The 22,180-nt window shown below is 46.9% G+C and overlaps 1 protein-coding gene across 1 annotated transcript in view; it reads right to left on the bottom strand.

Annotated features, from left to right (window-relative positions):
* Positions 1–21,217, bottom strand: part of SNX30 (sorting nexin family member 30) — a 46,408-nt gene extending 25,191 nt beyond the window's left edge. The window contains exons 1-2 of the mRNA XM_059833687.1: positions 21,056–21,217; positions 360–548 (exon numbers count right to left, since the gene is read on the bottom strand). Of these exons, the coding sequence (XP_059689670.1) occupies positions 360–548; positions 21,056–21,217 (351 nt within the window). The remainder of the gene's footprint in view (positions 1–359; positions 549–21,055) is intronic.
* Positions 21,218–22,180: the final 963 nt, after the last annotated feature.

Here is a 22,180-nt window from a genome sequence, read left to right as displayed (position 1 = left end):
GGCACATTCTCCTTCAGGGGAGGTAACTCAAACCAAATGGGTGTCAGATTACTTTACATGAACAAACTTCCAAGTTAGTGAAAGAAACTGGCCTTGCAAGTTTACGAACAGTTCTATTTAAAAGTCAGAGACAAAAATCTAAGCTGACATGTTAAAAGTTTTGCATAGTTTCATATAATGAAGTAGTAACAGTTCTGCTAAGAGAAGTCACACCTTCAACACATTCATAAGGTACTGAAAGACACTAAGTTCTTCTCCTTAAGATAAGAAAATAGAATGCAAGGCACAGAGGTCCAGAACATGCCATAAAAAAATTCCCAAAGAGAAAAGAACTAAGAAAGGAAAATGTTGCTTTGTACCTTTGTTGTAACCCTGTACGTGATATACGTCTCCATTGTGCACACGTGTTTTTTGGGATCATCGACAGTAACAAAGAGGTCTCTAGTTTCCCCATCCAGGTCATCATCCAGCTGCAGTCTGTTGAGCAGAGATGAGGAGGAGGCTGGGCTGGAAGTGTCCACAGGTGTGCCATTGGGTAGACTGAGATCCTGTATTGGTGAGGAGAAAACAAGTTTTTAATAAGTGAATAGATTCACTGTAAAGCACAGTATTCTCAAAGATGCCACTGACAAGCTTCACTGATATATTACAAGGGCTATTTATTTCAGCAGCTCCAAGGGTCACCCTCTTCCAGGGCACCTGGGCAATCCCCTAAGGTCTCGGCTTTGAGCATTAGGATGCTCCACAAGCTGACGAGAAAGCACAATACCACCACACCTCCCCTTAGTATGGCGCAACCTGGTTTCTATTCATGAGGAAGAAGTATTGCTGAACCAACAGTTCCTGGTGAAACTAAACCAACTCAGACTCTGAAAACAAAACAGCTAGGCAAATCAAGAGACCTACTTATAAGACAGGCTTCAGGCAAAGTGGCAACAGTTGACTGGAATGCAGTCAGCCTTTACCTCTGGAGACTCCTATAGCAAAGAGGAAGGAGGGCAAACTTGTATCAGAGGCTTCCCATTCAGTCCCTTAACTTCCAAACATGTTGACAGCAGTTGACTGAATTGCCATCGCTGCACTACAGGACAGTCACAGATCATACACCCTGGCACCGGTGTCTACGCACACCTCCCTTTTGGAGTCCTAAGGCCAATGAAAACACTGTTTTGCTTGGAGAGGTCCTTGTTCCCATTCTCCCAACTCAAGAGTATCATCAAGTGCCTAGGGAAGACAGAGACTAAAAGAACCAGCTAGTGGCTATTTCAGGAAGATATGCACAAGGGTTTGGGAAGTCTGTAATTCCTTGAAACTGACTCAGCAGCAGAGAGAAAAAAACCACAAAACTTTATAGCCAACTTAGCACATAGCCACACCTTTGAGTCTCACACTTTGATATAGACCAACTACTCCATACAGATATTTCCATAAATATCACAGCAGCTTCACCTGTGTTCTGTGCTCTGGTTTTGTAGCAGAGGGAGCTGACACCCCGTGACAGGTTGTACAATATGTAGGAGTATCTGACAACAGTATTAGAAAATCCCAAAGATCCATGGCTCTTCTCTGCAGAGAAGAGGGTTTTTTTTGTTTTAACTAGTAGCACAAGAATAGATTTATCCACAGTGTTTCCCTTGTAAGAAAGGTTCCTCAGGTTGCTCGACAGAGAAACATCGCTACAGCTAAGCAGCACATTAACTAGAAGTGGTTTAGTTTTTTTAGAATTAGTGCTTAGCCCCAGCTTCACACAGTCTTTAAGTGGCTAAATGAAACGTGTAATCTTAGTAAAGCAATCCTGTTTGGGTAAGATCCTCTTTGTCCATCAGTATTCCTTATGCAAGTGTGGTTTATGTTCCAGCTGGACAAGGGTAGCCCCTGTCTTTAAAAGAAGTCCTCCTTTGTTCAAGGGTTCAGAATTACAGGTGAGAGCTTCAAGTTAAAACTACTTACAAAGGTCCGCCTTTGACAGTGGCTAAGAACAGGGCTAAATTCCTACCAGTCTTTGTCACAAACCCATCACGGAGGTACTGGGATTTTACAGAGACAGCCCTCTGCCTGTTGCAATCCTGCAGAACTGTGGTAGTATTGCTTTTCACCTTGAGGACTGCCTTATGAAGTAGGGAGACATGCTAATGCTTTAGCCTAGACATTTTGGGAAAGGGGTGATCTAAACTATTGTCTACTAACAGAGAGATTAGACGCATTCTCCCAGATAATGCTCAGAAGTGGTTGCCAACAGATGACAGATTTCAGATTTAACTGGTAAGTGAGCAAGAATTGAAAGGTAGGCACTCAAACGTTCTCTTAAGAGGGCAAAAGAGCAGGATGAGCATGGCACAGCTTGCCAGCTCATACATGAGGTAGACAGCTTGAACTAAACAAGCGCCTGGCTCAGGCTCAACATAGCAGGAGTGTGTACAACAGGAAGCAGCAATGCTACAATAACTCAGCAGATAAGGAGTTCTGTTGGAGTTACACAAACAGAATAAGCAGAAGACAGGATAAGATTAGCAACAGGAGATGGCTTCAGAAAATCTGCAGTTCAGCTAGACAGGAGAATTTGGCTGAGCAGGGTAAAGCAAACCCTGGGACACCGCAGTAGCTGTAGACAAATTTGTTCCTGTTTCCAAAAAGGAAAAGACAGCTCTTCATTACCCATGTGCAATAAGCATTAGTATAAAACAAGTTGTGCCAGAACTGCAGCCAGTCAAATTCTAAGCTTCCAGTATGGAAATGAATTAACTTGCGGAAACAGCTTAAGCCTGGTTGCACAGGAGATCTCAAAAGCTTGTAACAAAACCCTTCCAGAAGGGAGCTTAAAGAATATGATGGAATCCACTTAAAACATGAGAACTCTGCATTAAGGTGTCAGAACAACTGGAGGAAGGACCAAAGATGGAGCTTGCAGCCACTTGCATGAAGTTAACAACTTTCCTCACCGATTCTGTTGGGACATAACAATATCATACTAGCATGTCTTGCACTTTTTAAGCAAAGCAGAGGTTTGTGAAGGCTGGAATCCACTTCAATCTACTTGAGTGTGTTCTTGCAGTCATGGGTCCTGTGGAATGTCTCAGGTCTTAAAATAAAGGCTCTAATAGTTTTACCTGATCGCAGCCTTGGATGAAACACCCCAGATCTAGGTCAAGTAAAGCTTCTAGACCAACTCTGGTTAGGAGCAGGAGGGCTGCTAGCTGTAGGGGAGGGGGGGAAGGAAAGAGGATGTCTACATTGAAAGTACTACTGTGCTATACTGCCTCAGCTGTGATGGCCGAACCCTCCCCTGGCAATAACAGCTGGCATCATGCCCTGCTTCTTGGCTAGTTTTCAGCAGCTGAAAGCCAAGTTAGAAGCTAACTATTTGTCCTTCTTAATGGGTGGAGCCTCCTAGCTAGCTGCCCAAGGAGCAATGCTTATGACTGCTGAACCTTCATTTAACAGTAGGCAGGATCAGTTTGCTGAAGTCTTACACTATTGCTAGAAAGAGGTAGGCCATCTGCTATGACATTTCAAAGCCTAGCAATCAAGTTGCTTCAGGCTGTAATCCTTTCAGCAGAGCACCTCCTCGTCATGTTAACTGGCACTGGCTTTGTTCTGTGGGACTCGGGGGATTTTTTGCAATTGGGGAAGCAAGACCGCATCTGTTCTAGTCTGCTTTTACCACAGGAAGAGGAGTATATCCTGCAGAGCCTAGCAGGAAAGGAGATCTGCAGCCTTCTGCATTTCGGTGTAGTTGTCATACCCACAAGCATTTGAAATACTGACCAGTATTAACTGTTTTATACAACAACAGAGTCTGGCTTCAGTGCCAGGGACTCATGCATCAGCTTCACCTTTAGTGCACCCAGTAGCTGCTCATCCACTGTTTTAAGTACGTATCTGCATTATCAGAGATCAGCACAGTCCATGTCCCAGCAGGTACCTACTACTCACAAATCTCTTCACAGAAAAAAGGCCTTTTCATCACAGCACCTGCTACTCACGGTACAGTCAGCCTGCATGAATCTAAGCAGCCCCAGAGCAGGGAGGAGGGGAGGCTGCTTCTGGCAGCCAGGCAGATGGAATGGAGGACAGATTCTGTCAAGACATTCTTCAAGTCTTAGAGAGTATCCATGAGGAATTCCTTAAGTTTCAAAGCTTTTTCTAAAGTAAAGAGCAAAAGATCCTTAGCCTCTGTCCCTCACCTCCTCAGGCCAGTCTCATACCTTTGTCACCTGCTGAAGCAGGTCAGGTGAAGGTTAGTAAGGTCTGGATCACAACCTATAGCAGAAATAGTACAACATTCAGACCTTCACGTTCATGACCTATTGGTAACTACTAGGCTTTTGTGCACAGTTGTACAACCACCTACAGGCAGACTCTTCATGCATTCCTATGGAGTTTGTAGGATTCCTCAAGACACCCAAATTTATGGTTATGTGAGATTAGATGACTAACAGCACACATTCGGTTTCCTACAGTGGCGGCAAGTAGGAACTAACTGCCTGGGTTGGAAATGCATGAGCCCTGGCAACTATGCGGGCTGCTATCTGGTAAGGAAGCAGCCTCACATTCTTTTGCTGTATTATGCAGTCCAAACAGCTTGACTAGTTAGCCTGCCCAAAAGGAAGATACTAAATCTATCACGAAGTTCACTTCGTGCAGGTTTAAAATTCAGCTGAATTTTGTAAACTTGAAGACTGCATATGAGATGCAAAATGAGCTGGGCAGCTTCCACCTGATGTCATTTTCTCCCTCCTTCATTCTCCCAGGAGATTTTCCAAGACTCTGGATTTACAGAGCAGCTTGTATCCCCATAAAATAAAACCTCAGGAGCTTGGTATTCAGTCTTGTAGATGGCAGCCTCCCCCAATGGAGTAGTACACACCAGAGAAAGCATTCAGGATTCAACTCTTGAAGGCTAAAAAAGGGTCGAAAATTCTAAAATTCTGTAGGTGTTGGCTTATTGTCAAGTGAAGATCATGCAGTCTCCTGCTGAGTTAAGTGCAGCTAGTCAGTACTGCAGCTTCTACAAACTGCATGTTAGTTTTCACCTATGCTACCTTAGCAAGCGTACAGCTTAACCAGACAGCTTTGCTATCTAAGCAGTAGTCACAGAATCACAGAATCATTAAGGTTGGAAAAGACCTGTAAGATCATCAAGTTCAACCATCAACTAACACCACCATGCCCATTAAACAATGTCCTGCAGTGCCACATCTACATGTTTTTTGAACACCTCCAGGGATGGTGACTCCACCACCTCCCTGGGCAGTTTATTCCAGTGTCTCACCACTCTCTCAGTAAAGACATTTTTCCTGATATCCAGCCTAAACCTCCCCTGGCACAACTTGAGGCCATTTCCTCTTGTCCTGTCACTAGTCACTTGGGAGAAGAGACCAACACCCACCTCTCTGCAACCCCCTTTCAGGTAATTGTAGAGAGCGATGAGGTCTCCCCTCAGCCTCCTCTTCTCCAGACTGAACAACCCCAGTTCCCTCAGCCGCTCCTCATCAGACCTGTGCTCCAGACCCCTCACCAGCTTCGTCGCCCTTCTCTGGACACGCTCCAGCACCGCAATGTCCTTCTTGGAGTGAGGGGCCCAAAACTGAACACAGGATTCGAGGTGCGGCCTCACCAGCACCAAGTACAAACGTACAACCACTTCCCTGCTCCCGCTGGCCACACTCTTTCTGATACAAGCCAGGATGCCGTTGGCCTTCTTGGCCACCTGGGCACACTGCTGGCTCATCTTCAGTCCTTGAAGGAAGTGGAAGAGGTGGTTCAGCTAAGTCTCCCAAACACAGACAAGCTCATCTTTGGAAAGGGTTAGCCTGAAACCACCTAATGTTGCAAGCACGTTGCTCTCCTTCAACAAGTGTTAGATGACAGTAAGAGACATTTAGAAATGTCGCTGTTTAGGGGCAAGGGGTACACTTAACCCCAAATATCCCTGCCTAACTCAGGGACCTTACAGCTAGTACCGTACTACTTCTAGAGCCTCACTGCTTCGCTTCTGAAACTCAGAGTGCTGTACCTTTCTCGTGTTTCAAGGTGTTCCATTGCTTTTTGCCATCCATTACCCAGAGAGACACAATGACAGATACGGTCATGTTGAGGGGACAATGATTCCACACAATGATTGCAGCTGATTTCTGGAACAGTCTTACCTTTGTACCTTCAGTACACGGCAATAAGCCATAGCAGAATTGCTGCTGGTGACTGGAAGACTAAAATGGTTTAGATGTACATATTCCCAAGAACACTATAAAAGCTTGCATTAACTTGGCTTTCACAGACCTGTTCGTAGCACTACCTGTCTCATCCCAGCAAGTTTTGAAGGCAGGTATTTTTTGTTTACAGCGTTCTTTGCCCCTGGCCTGTACAGGTCAGCTCTGCATAGAAAAAGAAAGCACCGTTCCATCCTCCAGTCCGACTAGGTCAGTTCATCTGTCACTGACAGCATAGTATCCTATTAGAAGATCTCACTGAGCGATATCTCAGTCTGCACAAGACTATTATCCAATACGAGATGCAGACAAATACCTAAACTTCTTTTCAGATAGAGAACAAGGGAAGAAAAGGCATTTGCTTCCCCTTTACATATGTTCAGTTTCCTTCTCTACCAGCATCATACTTCATTCACTACAGGTCACCTTTGTTTCCCCACACATATCTGAGGTAGATATGAGATACTGCATGACCCCTCCTCTTGCACTTGTCTTTAAGGCAAAAGTGACTGAAGTGGGGATCCAGACTGCAGAGAAGGGAGTATGCTCTGGACACAATAGAGAAGGCAGGATAAGAAGGCAGTCTTGACCTACAACGTTTAAAAAAAGCAAACAAAACCCCACAGTTAACAAACTCCAAAAATCCTATTCATTCCCAGGAGGAAGGACCGCATTTCTACACTGATCCACAAACAAGACAGTGCTAAATTGTAGTTTGACAAGAGCTGTGAGAATCACCGTCTAAGGCTGGACCTACCCTCCTGGGAAAGGGTAAGTGGTTGCATGTACCCCAGCTCTTGACATCCTTCTCCAGTAATGGGAAGGAGAGTACAGTATGTGTGGGTGTACTCACAAAGAACAAGATTATACCCTCAGAAGAGGTCAGTGTTTTCCACTATATTAATCATCTCGAATCAGACTGCGAGGTTGAGGCTATTTTAAGAGCAATAAAGACTAAGCTCAAATCAGAAGCAATTCTTCTTGCTCTTACCTGGAAATGTGTCAGCGGAGGAGGGACAGTGCTGGGCATTGAGGACACAAGTCCAGATTTTCACTTCCTAGCCCTGGAAGGTATTATGCAGCAAGTCTGTGGTCCCTGCAGTGTTGGGCAGAAAGCCCCTAACTCTAATGGGGCATGCACACCACACCTGGTCTAAGCCTCACCTCTACAGTTCCAGCAGTACCACTGGTATTCTGCCCACCTAACCAAAAAGCCACTAGATAAAAGCTAGATGAATTTGCTCTCAGTGTATTGTAAATAGGTATCAGAGTACAGCATGCTGCCAAGTCATGAGTCTAATGACTTTGTTCTGGAGTTCCTCACTCAAACTAGTGTTTCTGCTCTGTAGGTCAGAGTTGCCTGGAGACAGACTCCTCAGTATCCCTGAAAAAAACAAGAATTTCAAATGCAGCAGCTGATCGTAACAGCATGCCATTTGATACCACTCAAGACCTAGGAGCATTCTTACTTATAAAGGTAACATACTTGGAATAGACTGAACAGAGAAACACTGCAACAAGCTTCACAGAGACACTACCTGATTGACACAAGCACCTTCCAAGCCTTCTCACACAGGTCATGGGATTCCCACCTCCTTCCTGAGGCTAACAGCAAAGTTTTATAGGATGGACTATTTTACTTCGTGGTTTGCTTTCCCATAAGTCATCACAGTTAAGTCAACCAGAGCAAGAATGCGGGCATAGAAGCATTTCCTGCAAACAGGATTTTCAGCAGGAGCAATAAGCCATCTCCTACCTCTGTTGCTAAAGTCTTCAGGGACCCAGCTACAATACGGCTCAGTTTCAGTCTTCTTGTGCATGGGGGTAAAGCAGGGTGTCACAAGAAGGTGTCAAGTACCACATCAGACCATCTGTTCATACAGTCTGGCTATACATCTGTCTTGTCACAGAGTCCTTAAGAGAGTGGCCTCTTTTTGTAGTCTGGAAGGGGAACTGTGCAATATCACACTAAAGCTAAATGTGGTTCAGGTTACACTCTAAAAATGAGGATCATGAGTGGCATCTCACAGATGTTTCACAGCAGTTAAGACAAGCCCTTCAATATCAGTAATAAACCATGCTACCGTGTTACTTTGTGCACAACAGGTCAAAAGGCTTTGTGGGCCAGGCATTTGGCAGATGAAATGGGTTGTTATTTGGAGCAGACATTAATTAGGCAAAATGAAAAGGGATAAGACATACTTTTGCCTTATTAACTCTCACTAACCCGACATGTACTTCCCCATATCCTTTGAACAGGAAGGGAAGTGCAAGGAGCAACTGGATGCTTGCCACATCTTATAGCTCCCTTACTGTGACAAGGTATTTTAAATGCAAAGAGGTATTCTGATACATCCACGGGGTGAGCTGTTCTCTTGGAAGAAAGAGTCTCTGATCCAAGGTTAGCTTCTACATCTGTTTACAAAGCACTAGAGTCCTCGCAGAAAGCTATCTATCTTCCTAAGCATAAAGCCAGTCTGGCAACTGTCCAGCAAGATTAGTGCTGTTATGTTTAAGCTGCAGAAAGTAGTGGAAAAGTGCTTGTGACCTGAAGGAAAGCAAGAGAGTTTAACATTTGAGCAGACTTGGATTTGCAGCCTTTAGCAGAGCTAAAGGTTCTTTCTTGCTTCTACAGTTCTCAGTAGAAGGCAACAGGCACCGATTGCACTCTGTATTCAGAGCTCAAAGATCTCCACAAATGGCAGAAGCTAGATGTCTTCAGAAAGATTTAGAAAAATGCAGACCTTTTGAGTCAAGCCTCCAGTTACTCTCCTCTAGCTCTATTAAGTTCCATCTGCAAGGAGTTTGTTTCAAGAATATTGATTTTTATAAGAGTTAAATTATTATCAGAAGGGTTCTGCAGCTGTATGCACAGGAACATCTTAACCCATTCTAACATGCTAAAGAGCACCTTATTAATGAACAAGCCTAACACACCCAGTGTTTGTTTAAAGTTTCATTTTCAGAACCTGAGCTCTGACCTTCTAACTAGCAAAGCAGCAGCCAGGATTCAGACCATGAGCCGGAAACTTGAATCCAGCATATGACTAGGAGTCATGCCCAATCCAAGAAGCCAGATTTATATCTGATTGCAGATAGAACAGTTTGCTAAGCTTGTCCAAATTAAACTGCTTTCTCCTAGAGACATACAGCTTTGCGTTAAAGCTCTGCAGACATACCATGCAGCAGGTTTTTTCCTGTTCACACCCTAGAAGCAGGTTTAGCTGCCGTCAGTTATCTAGGTAATGAGAGTCACCAAAGTGCCAATTTGGCAGAGATGTTTTTGAGAGCAAACAGTAATATTTTTTAAATGTGAACAGATGCAAAGGATTGGGGAGAAGCAGAGAGAAGAAACAGGAAGGAAAGAGATGATAGAGGGCTGGAAAGTACCGTAGTATCCTGGTGAACACTTTCTTTAAACAAGCAAGAATACACTTCCATATTGCACTATGATGTGGGTTTCCCTCATGCTTACTGTTTTAGATGAGTTGCACTACCATTTTGCCACGCCAGATCAGTGGAGGTTTCATGACAGCAAGTCAGACTGACAAGACACCACTGTGCAAGTAAAGGAGGCGGAGATATTCAAAGGAAAGAACTCATATTTTCATCTCAAACCCTGGGAGAGCTGGAGGAGTGCGCTCTTGGAGGAGCTCTCAGAGTTAGTTAATGCAGGTGCAATTTAAGGCATAGCCCTCCATCACTTTTGCTGATCAACAAGACATTTTCCAGCAGAAAGGCATTTGCTCCAAGAAGGGTAAAATAAACAAAGTGCATATCTGCTGGTAAAAAAAAACCACCACACCAAAAACCATACAGTATGACCGCTTCACTCCCTGCTTTAAGGAGGCCAAGTGACGAAAAGCAGTCATGCAGTATTTTCTCACAGGATGAAAACTATCTATAGAGATTGATGAAGAGAAGAAACAAGGCATGAGATCTACAGACTCATTCATCTATAGAAACACCCTTTATTTATACAGCCTAGGCTCCTGACAGCCACTGTGTCACATACAGGTGTTTGGCACACATGGCTTCAAGTGAAGTATACTGATCCAGGAGCGAGCTAGTCAGCAAGCTGGAAGTCAGCATACAAATCCTGAAGAGGCCAAGCCGATCACTGGCAATAAACAGTATTGATTAAAATTTTCCAGGGATTGTCTTGCCGACAATCCAAAACACAGCTTCATCTTGGCAGTATCCAAGATTTTCACTTACAATTTGCCTTATACTAGCATTTAAAAAGCTACAGCAAAGGTGCCATTCCAACCCAGATAAGCATGGGTTTGAGTATTGTCTGGGGTAGTCTATCACTTACCATTCCCACGTGTCAGCGCTTTCACCACTGAGCTAGTCAAAAGTAGCTGTTGCTAACACCATCTGCAGCCCTGAGGGGGAAGAGGCTTCTCTGCCCTTCAGCATCACCTGCACTGCAGCATATTCCTTTCAAGGAACACATCACGTCATTCAAGCTCACTGGAAAAGTGAGGCCAACTATGCAGACAGACTTTAAGATAAGGGGTTTTTTTATACCCTAAGAGGCCATTCAGAAGGATACAGCAAGTTCAACTCAAGCAGTGTAAGGCAATACGTTCCCACAAGGACAGGGCATTGAACCAGTAACAGCTTTCCTGGTAGATGTGACAAAGAAGCTTCACCCCTTGCTAGTATTTTAGCTTGGAGAGGCTACTAGCTACTTTCATCAGATATGCAGCTTTAGGGTGGTTTAAAAGAGCTTGTTTTTTCAGACTTAAGTTCAGCTTGAGTTTAGAGCACAGACTAAGAATAAGGATTAAAGCATGTCCTTCAGTGCTGTAGGCCACCCCATCACTAATAACACTGCAGACCACTGAAACTATTATTTTCCAAGACAGACAGAGAGGTTGTCATCCTCACAGTAGGGTCTGCACTCCTTAATTTGAGGGTATCATCTAGAAGCAAGTAAAGCCAGTTGCCATTTACATTTTGTTCATCTTCCTGGAGTGCAGAGTACTACACATTTTTGAGACGTCTTTGCTCCCACACGCTAGTGTAGTTCTCTTCAACCTACAATATGTAAAACCACAAACCTGAGTCCAGCAGAAGCCCATCTTTAGGGGTTAGAGACACCCACCACTTTCACTTCCAGAGTAACTTCTCACCTACTGTTTATTGCTTCACAGAAAAAGCAGTGTAGAAGCTCTGAACGTGATGTTCTCCAAAGGAATTTATGCTTTGAGGACTACTCTAAATACAGCTCTTGGCTGAGCTCCTCCCTTGCCCGTCGTACGAATTTTGGATTATTGCCTCTATTTTCAGAACAATTCCAGCTAGTTCCACTAATCCATGTCACCTACATGCTTATTCAGACAGATACTTCATGATTTCTGTGAAACACCTGCTTGAGAATCAACAGTTTTGGTATTATAACATCACCTACAGCTGAAGGCAACACCTCTTTCCATCCCCTGTCCATCCCAGTTTAGACAACAAAACATGTCCCAGAAATTCATCTGCCAATAAACCATTTAAGCTGGACTGGCATTGGGAATGCTAACTCATTAAAAGAGTTGCAGCTCACTGGATTTGTTTTCCATCTTCAGCTGTTCATTGCAGTACTGCTGTCAGTTATTGCCCTCAGTAACTGGGAGAGGAACGGGTTCCCCCCAGTTTTTCGATAATTTACTAAGAGTAAATTCACTTAGCTTTTACCTCAGGGCTGCAGCTGCCACCACCCCCAAGGTGGAGTTTGGGGCTTTCTACCCCATTTCACCCTCACGATGGGAGTAGTTTTCCCCAGCCACAAGAGCTTGGGGTCTCAGCTGCACTGCAACCTGGGCTCGGGCAGGCAAGTCAGCCACATCTCAGCATCTGAGATCTTGCTCAAGGTCGGCAGAGAACAAGCCTCAGTGAGGTTACTTCCGAGAAATACACAAGATCAAGTGCCATTTTTCATTGGTGTATTGTCTTCTGCAGACCGAAAGCATACGCAAGGTACAATCTCAAAGAATGCAGTTTAGGTGTTGCAAGTAGGTTTTCCACGCAGCAGTACTGAGTTAAGTCTCACTGCACCGTAACAGCTCCTGTCTCGTCTCCTGACCTACTTTACAGACACCAGCCTCTCCACTCATATAAGGAGGAGAGTGATAGCCAGACGATCTGTTTCAGATACCACGAGAGTAGTCCACAATGCTAGAAGACACCAGGACAATAGTTGCAGGTTAGTCTAGGAACTGGTACCTCCCAGATCACAGTGTGTCAATAGGAAAGCTTCAGTCTTTATCCTCTGCCCCTCCCATCATTAATTACAGGGACATGCTGCCTGAGGCACCAACAGGAGCATGATGTGCCCACGCTGCTGGAAAAAGAGAGCGCTTCTTAATCAATCTGGTTATCCCTTTCTGCCCATGAAGGAGCTCAGAGAGCATCCAGCAACTCGGGTAGGTTAAAGGCATTCCAGCACAGGCAGCCCAGAGGATTCTTTCCGACCGCCAAGCGTAACTTTTTTCCACCATGGCTGACAAGTTATTGCCAAGACTCACCCTTCTGAAACCCGGCTGAAGAACCAAGTTCCTCTACGTATGTTTTGACTATCTGTTTTCAATACTCTATCTCATTAAGAATGAAGCAATCCTGTTGAAAAGATCATGAAAGCTGCACACCACCAAATTCAACCTCAAAGTATATCCCTCCCTCCATTAAGTTGAAATAAGAACCACAAAGTAATAATACTGTTATACAGTAGAAGCTCTGTTCAGTTTTACCAGATGGAAAGATTAAAAAGTAATGGTATTAAGACAGTTATGTTGATGCAAGTGTTTGTCCCAAGTTAAGTGTTAGCTACCCTTCACCTTGTTCAGAGACATGGGAATTGCCAGTAACAGAAAGACACACTGTACTGGGAAGCTGTGGATCATAAAGAGACCACCAAGTACAGTTTTGTGACAGTACTTGAGCACCTACATTGTAAGATACCATTAAAGGACCCTTACCAATAAAATCCTGTTTCTATAAGTGAAGGCAACTGTGGTGTTGTATGTGCTTCTACACCATCAAACCCCAGACTGGCTACAAGCAAGAAGGAGACAAACACGCTATCTTTTTAGTAAGATACTGTGGTTTTAACCTATCCAAGCGGTATCATGAGTTTGAGAGATGAAATAGCTAGAGAAAGCAGTTCTAGTTAGCATCATTATGAAAGACGGGAAACCGGACTCAGCCAGCAGCTTGGCTGTGGGCAGAGCCCTGATGGCAAGCTGAAAGCCATGCCAGGTGTAAGTCAGTTATTTTAACTGGGAGACTAGAAAAGAGTTGCCTGATGGCACACACGTGCACACACACAGCGCAACATCCTTTAAACGGCCATCCAAAACTGGAGTTCAAAGACGACGACTAAGCTCTGCCTTTGAGAGCTGATGTCCCACTCACGAAGCACGTGGCAGACAAGTGCTTGTACCTAAAAGCTTCCTGGCCTAAGAACCATGGTTCAGCAATTCAACACACATCTGCTGTGCAACATAACCTCCCCATTCAGTGCAGCGACTGAGGGAAGAGAACCACAGGATTTCCCAAAAGCCAGGAGAACAGCTTCATAAATAGGTGAATTCTGAAACAGTTAGGAGACAGTTCAACCAAACCAGCAATCCTACTGTCCTAGGTGGAAAACAACATTCCTGCGTCCTTCAAGCACCACTTCTGCAGACAAGGACAGGAATTTACTGGAAGAAGCCTCACGTGCACAGGTGCTTATGGGTAACTTGAATCACAATATTTGTTGGAGGGACAACACAGCAGAGGTGACATCAATCTAGAAAGTTTCTGAAGTATATTGGTGACACAGATGATTGATAAGCTGACGAGGTGAGGTGCTTTGATGAGCTTTAGTCTCACAAAGAAGGAAGAATTGGTCAGAGATGTGGAGGTAGGGGGCTGCCTTGGCCACAGTAGCCATAAGCTGGTGGAGTTGGGATCCCAAGAGGAGGGAGCAAAGCAAAGAGCAGGATCACAACCCCAGACTTCCAGGGAGCAGACTTTGGCCTCTTCAGGGATCTGCTATGAAGGCGGCACATGGCCCTGGAGAGGCATCCAGGAGAACTAGCTGATTTTCAAGAAACACCTCGCCAGCCCCGAAATTGGTCTATCCCAATGAGCAGGAAATCAAGCAAAGGTGGCTGGAGATCTGCATGCACAAACATGGAGCTCCTAACTAAACTCAAATATAAAAAGGAAGCATAAAAAAAAAGGCAGCAGCAGGCACAGTTTACCCAGGAGGAACACAGGGACACTGTCTGAGCATGCAGGGATGTGTTTAGTGGGATGGAGCCGAATGTGGCAAAGGACAAGAACAGCAACAAGAAAGGCTTCTACAGGTACATCACCAGCAAAACAAAAACCAAGGAAAATGCAGTCCTGATGGGGCAGAGGATCTGATGACAAAGGACACAGATAAGGCCAAGGTACTCAGTGCTTTCTTTGCCTCAGTCTTTATTGAGATGACCAGCCTGCAGGAATCCCAGGCCCCTGGAGCCCAGTGGGAAAGTACGGAATAAGGCAAACTCACCATCAGTGGGGGAGGACCAGCTTAAGGAGCATTTCAACAAACTGGACAGATGTAAGCCACAATGAGATGGACCCAAAAGTGCAGAGGGAGATGGATGATGCCACTGCAATGTCACTTTCAATCATTTTATCCTTACTATGGTGATGAGAGGAGGTTCCTGCGGACCGGAAGAAACCAAGTGTCACTCCTATCTTTAAGAAAGCAGATACAGGAAACTACAGGCCAGTCAGCCTCACTTCAATCCCTGGAAAGGTGATCGAGCAAATATTGGAAACCATTTCCAGACACACAAAAGACATGGATGAGAAGTCAGCATGGACTTAAGGGAAGTCATGCTTAACCAACCCAACACCTCCTATGAAGATAAGACTGGCCTGGTGTACAAGAGGAGAGCTCTAATGTGGTTTATCTCAACTTTAAGAGGGCTTTCAACACTGTCTCCCATAACATCCTCCTAGAGAAGCTGATGATACAAGCTAGGCAAACGTACAGCAAAGTGGACTGAAAACTGGCTGCACTGCTGGGCTTAAAGAGTTGTGATCCCACAAACTCCAACTGGAGGGCAGTCATTAGTGGAGTACACCAGCGGACAGTAACAGGGCCACTACTGTTTAACACCTTCATTAATGACCTAAATGATGGGACAGGGTACATCCTCAGCAAGTGCGTTGAGGGTACAGAACTGGGTGGAATGCTTGATATATCAGATGGTTGTGCTGCCATTCAGAGGGACCTCAACAGGCTGGAGAGATGGGCTGACAGGTACCCCATGAAATTCAACATGAGGTAATGCAAAGTCCTGCACCTGGCAGGAGCAACACCATGTAGCAGTATGTGCTGGGGCCTGAGTGGTTGAAAAGCAGCTTGGCAGAGGAAATAAAAAAACAGCACACACAACAGATCCTGGCGGAAAAGTTGACCATGAGCCAACAACATGCCTCGCGGCAAAGAAAGCCAACAGCCTGGAGAGGAGAAAGCTCAGGGATCTTACCAATATGGATAAATACCTGTTGGGAGGGTGTACAGAAAGTGGTGACAGACTCTTTTCAGTGGATCCAACAACAGAACAAGAGACAATGGGCACAAATGGAAATATTGGAAGTTTCACTTAAACATGAGAAAGAAATTTTACTTCAACGGTGACTGGATGCAGGAACAGGTTGCCCAGAAAGATATTCAAAAAGCAACTTCACAGCATCCTGGGCAGCCTGCTCTAGCTCACCCTGCTCTGAGCCAAGGGGTTGGACTAGAAAATATCCAGAGGTGCCTTCCAGCCTCAACTACTTTGTGATTGTCAGTCTTGTGTTCATGTAGGTTGGAATTGAGATCAACTCATCTATACTGACATTTTTTCACAAGTTCACCAACTTCAGTTCCTGACTTTCTGCAGTCCTCAGTCTCTCCCAAGATGGGGAATTTACCTGCAGCTTGCTTTAAGAACAATACATGGTACTGGTCTAGCAGTTCTCATTTAGTCAGAGAAGGAAGAGGTTTGTAGAAGCTCAGGCAGATCTATTTTAAGCTTTCAGATTATACTGCAAACTGGTTTCATCTGTGGGTGGATGAAGTTAAGAGCAATAATTAAACTAGCAACCAAGGAGGCTGGAAGTAGAACTCCAGACTCTCAGTATATTTTTTGTTGGAGAGCTGCCAGGCTCCCTTCCAGAATATGAGTGCTAAGTAACAGCACTCCAGCAAACACACCAAGTTTTTATACTTGACCAGGTGCTAATACAGGCTAGGGGTTCACCAGGGTGGTAGCTTGGAAGCAGATAAGCAAGGGGTCACATGCCAGCAATAGTTTTCAGTTAGTAACCAGAAGTTTGCAGTAGGGTTTTTAATGCCTAACTCCATGAATTAGCAAATTCAAGCTATGCATTCATTGCAAGCCGGGTATTCCACATCAGCTCTGCTTGATAGACTACTGTAAAATAGCCTCTGAAGCTCACTTCAGCTGTCTAGTGTTAACAGAGCTGAATACAAGGCATGGGCATCTTCAAAGAAAAGCTGAACAGGTTATACGTAGCTGGCCTCAAGTACAAGTATCAGGTAGTCAGAGATGTCTGAAGAGGACAAGGGAGTCTGAGCCCTAGAACAGATGGGATATTAAAGCTTTCGGAGAGATAGGCAAGAAACCAGTACTGGGAGTCAGGACCCTATCAGATAGCTGCCAGTCTCAAGGCAGACCGTAGCAAGAACAGCCAACATCACCCTGTTAGGAAGATACTCTCACAACACAAGTCCAGAGGGACTACAAGGACCACTGCTAGAGGACAGGGGGAGTACACCATGCGGAACACTTTCTAATTCTGCACAGCCTGGCACTTCCAACAGTTAGCTGCATGCTATTAGATCTGCACAGCCTCAGTGGGGCTGCATCCTGCATCTTATCATACTCCTACAACCACTTGGGTACAATCACACAGCAAAACACCTCACCTCTGCTCCGAACCCATTAACAATGCTTTTTGTCCTCAGTGTCAAAGTGTTTGTCCTAGTGCACAAAGCAGATTCGCTATCGAAAGTGACAAACTAGTGAACTGGAGTCAAGTAGTCACATGCAAGCAGAACTTCCTTTTTTTTTTTTAAGGAAAGAAAGGAGAGAAATCCACACTGACACTTCCCTATTTGTCTTACCTTCCTCTGCAGAGAATCTGCTCTGAAAAGCAGATATCAATTAGCTTGCATGCCTTCCAAAAGGTCTGTAAGAGAGCAAGAACTTAGTTTTACAGCTAACTCTGCAATGGACCCTGCCATGCATCCTCAGGGATTGTTTCCTCCTGCATGTTTCCCTCTCACCCGATGTCACAAAAAAAAAAAGGAGGGGGGGGTGGTGTCAGTGCTGCTTAATTTCAGCTTTAGCTGTCTCCTTATTTGGAGGCTAGCAAGGGTAAAGGGAGAATAAGCTTGAAAAATCTGATGGTGGTCAGGTATCAGGACAAACAATGTTTTATGCAATTAGACTTGAGGGAAACAGAAAGACCTTTATAGAAGGATCTGGCCAATACAGAAACGCTTCAGAGACAAGAATCTACAACTCAAGTGTTTCATGTTTGCTGCAGAATCACTGTGAAAGCCAAGTATTTAGCCAGAAATGTCCATTTCATTTAAGAGGTTAGATGCTGCTCAGAAGTCAAGGTTTCCTGGCTCCTAAAACAGCTCTCTCCTACAAGTCAGGATGAAGATGCTATTTCAGACAATGAAAGCTCTGCAACCCTCTTCATAAGATTCAGAAAACCTGAGACTAGTCTACTTCGAGGGTCTCAGAACCACAGAAAACAGCGCAGAAGGTTTTCTTTCCCTTTCCCATGACCTACTGCTCGAGTAGCATTAGCCACTGTTCTTAAACAGCAACAAAAGGTTTATGAGACATCGAAGTTAGACAGGGTTTGGGCTACTAGATTATTCCCATGTTTGAATCAAAAACCACAGAAGACATGCAGGCAGTGTTCCTGTCCTCCAGGTTCCTCTGACTCAGGATAAAGTGGTGTTCTTACTCAGCAGCTCCAAAAAAGTTAGGAAAGCATGCTTTAAAGAATGTGAAGCAGTGATGGCAGAGGTTCAACCACTTCAGGCTGCACATCTGTGGCAGTGAAAATTGAAGCACTGCCTTATGGGCAGAGAACATCCCTTATTTCTGCACTTTCTCCCCTCAGAGAATTACAGTCTTAGGTACTTTCATCATCCAGCAGTGTTTAGGAAGTTTTCGCTCAGAGCACGTAAGAAGAATCCAGAAAATGCAAGTTATCCAGTTCATGGTGATGGGTCAGCCACTATCCATCCACCAGAGATGTTACAGTACAAGCCTGGTTATGGACAGTGGTCCTTACAGAAACTTACTGACTCGGAGCCACTTCGAAGGAGGAGACTTCAACCTAAACTTCTCCTGCAGTGTCAATCTCCACCAGACTCTCCAGAAAGGCCAAGAGAGCAAACGAGCACAGCTCCTAGTCAAGAATCAATAAAGAACAGCTGCAGAGCTTTTAAGCCCCAGTCAGACTTGAATACTGACCTCCCTGTTACACAACTATTGGAGCTATCCACACATTGTTAGTCAATTAGTGAGCCAGCCTTTCAAGAGATTAATGACCCACCACCAGAGATTAAGACCAAGAGACATACTAACCACCTAAAAGGCAGTTTTACCTATTTACCCCCACTTACCACACTTGCTCTCTAGACTACTCAATACGCAGTGCAAGCAGTTGAAGTTTACTAATGCCTTAAAGTTAGGAATACCTGTCTGTTCACTGAAGTTTTTCCTGAGGTGGGAAAAAAGTCAACTCATGTTTTTCTTGCCAGCATGTCAGGTATTAAGCGGAGGAAGGGACATCCCTCACATAGCAGAGCTGTTGGACTCCTTCCATCAGGAGGATCAGACGTTTGGCTTTTTCTGCTAATTCAGCTAGAAGGAAAAAGAAGGGAATGCTGCTCTCTTCCTACTGGAAGTCCTTTTATTCTGCAAGGCTCATTACCCTAGTACGCTTCCAGGTCAGCCACAGAACTGCTCTTGAGTCTAAACATCACTTACCTCAGCCCTTTTTGGCTCTCCCCTTCACAGTACTTCTGTGCTGCCAAGTACCTAGAACAGGACAGTACTATATACAGTACTAGAAGATAAGCTTCATCTGTGTTGCTGGTGGTAAAACTGGGCAAGAACCTTCCCTACTGATGAGAAGTTAGCTGACCACAACATGAGGCTAGAGAGGTATTTCTGCTCCTAGGTTATCAGGGATGCTGATACACTTCTCAGACACCTCAAAACAGTAAAGCAGAAAAGGGCTTGCTTGTATTCCAAAAGCAAAAAAGATCTTTAACACAGCTGAAGAAAGAAGTTTAGGGTGTAAGCTACTCCTCAGAACAGAGCTTCTCACCAGCTACACAGCTGTGTGGATGGATGGTGCCAACAGGGTGCGTACAGTACCACCACTGCGCTCCTGAACTGTGAGAAGACCCATGGAGGCAGCTGCCAACTCCTATTGCTACAGGTTGGTCAGACAGCAACCCAGTTACATGAGTAAATCCAACCTATCATAGACAAAAAAACTCCATAGTTCCTACTCCCACCTTACTCTTACACCCCCCTCTCTCAAAGGGCCATCAACTCTTTGACAAGTTTCTTCGGCAAAGGCGTATGTTCCCAGAGGGAAGATAAGCCTGGCTTCTCACTTGAGCAACAGTGGGCAAATGTTCAAGGAGAGGGCGCCTTACATGGGCAGGAACAAGTGCTGAATCTGTACAGCACAGTTACAGGGCAGCAGAAGGTGACACATGGAAGAGGCCAGACTACCTTGACTCATTCCCCTAAAGCATGGGAGTGTATGGAACCAGATACTGCTGGCAGCCCCAAGACTTTTGGAGGCTAGCAGATCTGTCTTGCCCAGAAGCAGCTCCACGCTCCCCGGGACAACAGCCTAGGAAGCACCTCTTGCCACCAGCAGCTCTGCAACACCTTGTACGCATACCAGCTGGCCCAGAAATGTTTATAATAAAGCTTCAAACTGATCTCACCCCTTGCAACCCTTGCTCCCAGGAAATCCTGCCTTAACACTTTTCAGGAAGTCTGTCCAGAGAGATACTAAGTCCTTGCAAGAGTAGTTAACGTATCAGCAGTGCTGTGCTGCTGCTGCTCCTTTCACATTCAGGAATTATCACATCCAAGGCCCACACACAGGCAAGGCACTTTGCAAAGCCCGACAGTGTCCTGCATACATGTGCCAAGCTAGGGAAGGGAAAGCAGGCACAGATACTCCTGCAATAACATCCTTTCCATGTTACACTGCTGTGAAGAAGCGAGCAGGAGCTCAGCCCTGGAGAAGACAATCGCAGACACTTTGATGGCAAGCTCAGTGGTAAGGAAACAACAGCAGCTCCAAGCCTTCCCCGTGAGGGCTACAGGAAGGAGATGGCAAGAGAGCTGCAGCAATTCCTGAAACATTCAGACCCATCTGTAGAGGGTACGAGCCACAGGAAGATACTATCAGCAAAATCTTGCCTCTCGCACCCACTCCGGTGAGAGTGGGAGCGCCGGTGTCCCAGCCAGTCCCTCGCAGAGAGGGAAGCGATGCCTGCAGCCCCCACAGCGTGCGCCTTTCCCCTCCCGGGCAGCCCCGGCCTCTTGCAATAGATGTCAGCAGCACCCAGGGCTTCACTTCCCCGCGGGGAGTCAGGGATGCAGCCGGGGAAGGGGATGTGGCGGGGAAACACAGACACAGCCCTCCTCCCTCCTCTCCACGCTCCCCTTCAGAAGCGGAGACACACACACACACACCCCCCGATGCCGCAGCCACCCTTCCCCGGGCCGTACCTTGTCGGCGATGCTGCGGGGCAGGAGCAGGTCGGGGCTGGGGGTGAGCGCCGGCCCCATCTCCTCGCTGCTGGACGTGGCCAGGGGATGCGGCATCTCCCGCAGCGACTTGGGCCCGGAGGACGGAAGAGGCTTGGGGGCGCCCGCCGCGCCGCCCGACATCGCGCCGGGGCCGGGCAGCGACCGAGGGGAGGAGGGAGCGGAGGCCGCGCCGCCTCGGCGGGGAGCTGCGGGGCCGCGGCCGGAGCCTGCCCGCCGCCACCGCGCTGCTACGAGCAGGAGGAGGAGGAGGCGGAGGAGGAGGAGCGAGAGCAGCGCCTGCCCGCGCCGCCGCCGCCGCCCGCCCCTTTACAAAGCACCATCCGCGCCACCTGCCTCCCCCGCCCCGCGCCGCGCGGCGGCGGCCGCCGAGCTGCCCGGCCCCACCGCCCCCTGCCCCGGGCCACCAGCGGAAGGCGCGGGGCCGCCCCAGCCGGCGGCAGCGGGCGGGGCTGCGGCGGGCGCAGGGCCCGCCCCCGGCAGGCCCCGGCGGGGCGGGGCGGGGGGGTGCCGCCGGCCGGGCCGGTGCCAGCCGCCGCGCGGGCGGGCCGCTCGCCGGCAGCCGGGCGGGGGAGGCGGCGGGGTCCCGCGAAGCCCCCGGGGGGGCCGGCCCGGCGCTGCCGCCGGCGCCCTGCCGTGAGCCGCAGCCTTGCCACCGGCTGGCCCCGGCGGTGACCCCGGGCCGCAGCGCTAACGCCGGGGTCGAACAGCCACTAGAGGCCAGAAGAGCAGAGCGGCTCCTCGGCTTTTCCAGGCTCGGTTCGCCGACTTCAAACTATCCACACGGGTGAAGGGACGCTGCCAAAACGGCGGGTCTCCGCGCAGGAGGAGAGCCCATGTCGGTCGCGGTACGGGCATGAGGGTGGCTAAAATGGCAGTAGGGCTCGGGAGGTGCCTCCTCCAGTCCCGCCGGGAAGACCGACCCCCCAAGCCGGGCTTAGGGACAAGGCTCGTCCTCGGGGACCTCGTATTTTCCATGGGCTGGGTGTACACTGCTAGTAGACAAGCAGAGAGATGTCTTCGCGCGTAAGGCCAGCAAACTACAGAAATACGCTTTCAGCGGCGGTCATGTGTTCGCTTTCACCG

This window comes from Gavia stellata, chromosome Z (assembly GCF_030936135.1).
Source record: "Gavia stellata isolate bGavSte3 chromosome Z, bGavSte3.hap2, whole genome shotgun sequence".
NCBI lineage: Eukaryota > Metazoa > Chordata > Aves > Gaviiformes > Gaviidae > Gavia > Gavia stellata.
The sequence above is the reverse complement of the archived record's forward strand: the minus strand, read 5'-3'. Positions and strand labels throughout refer to the sequence as shown.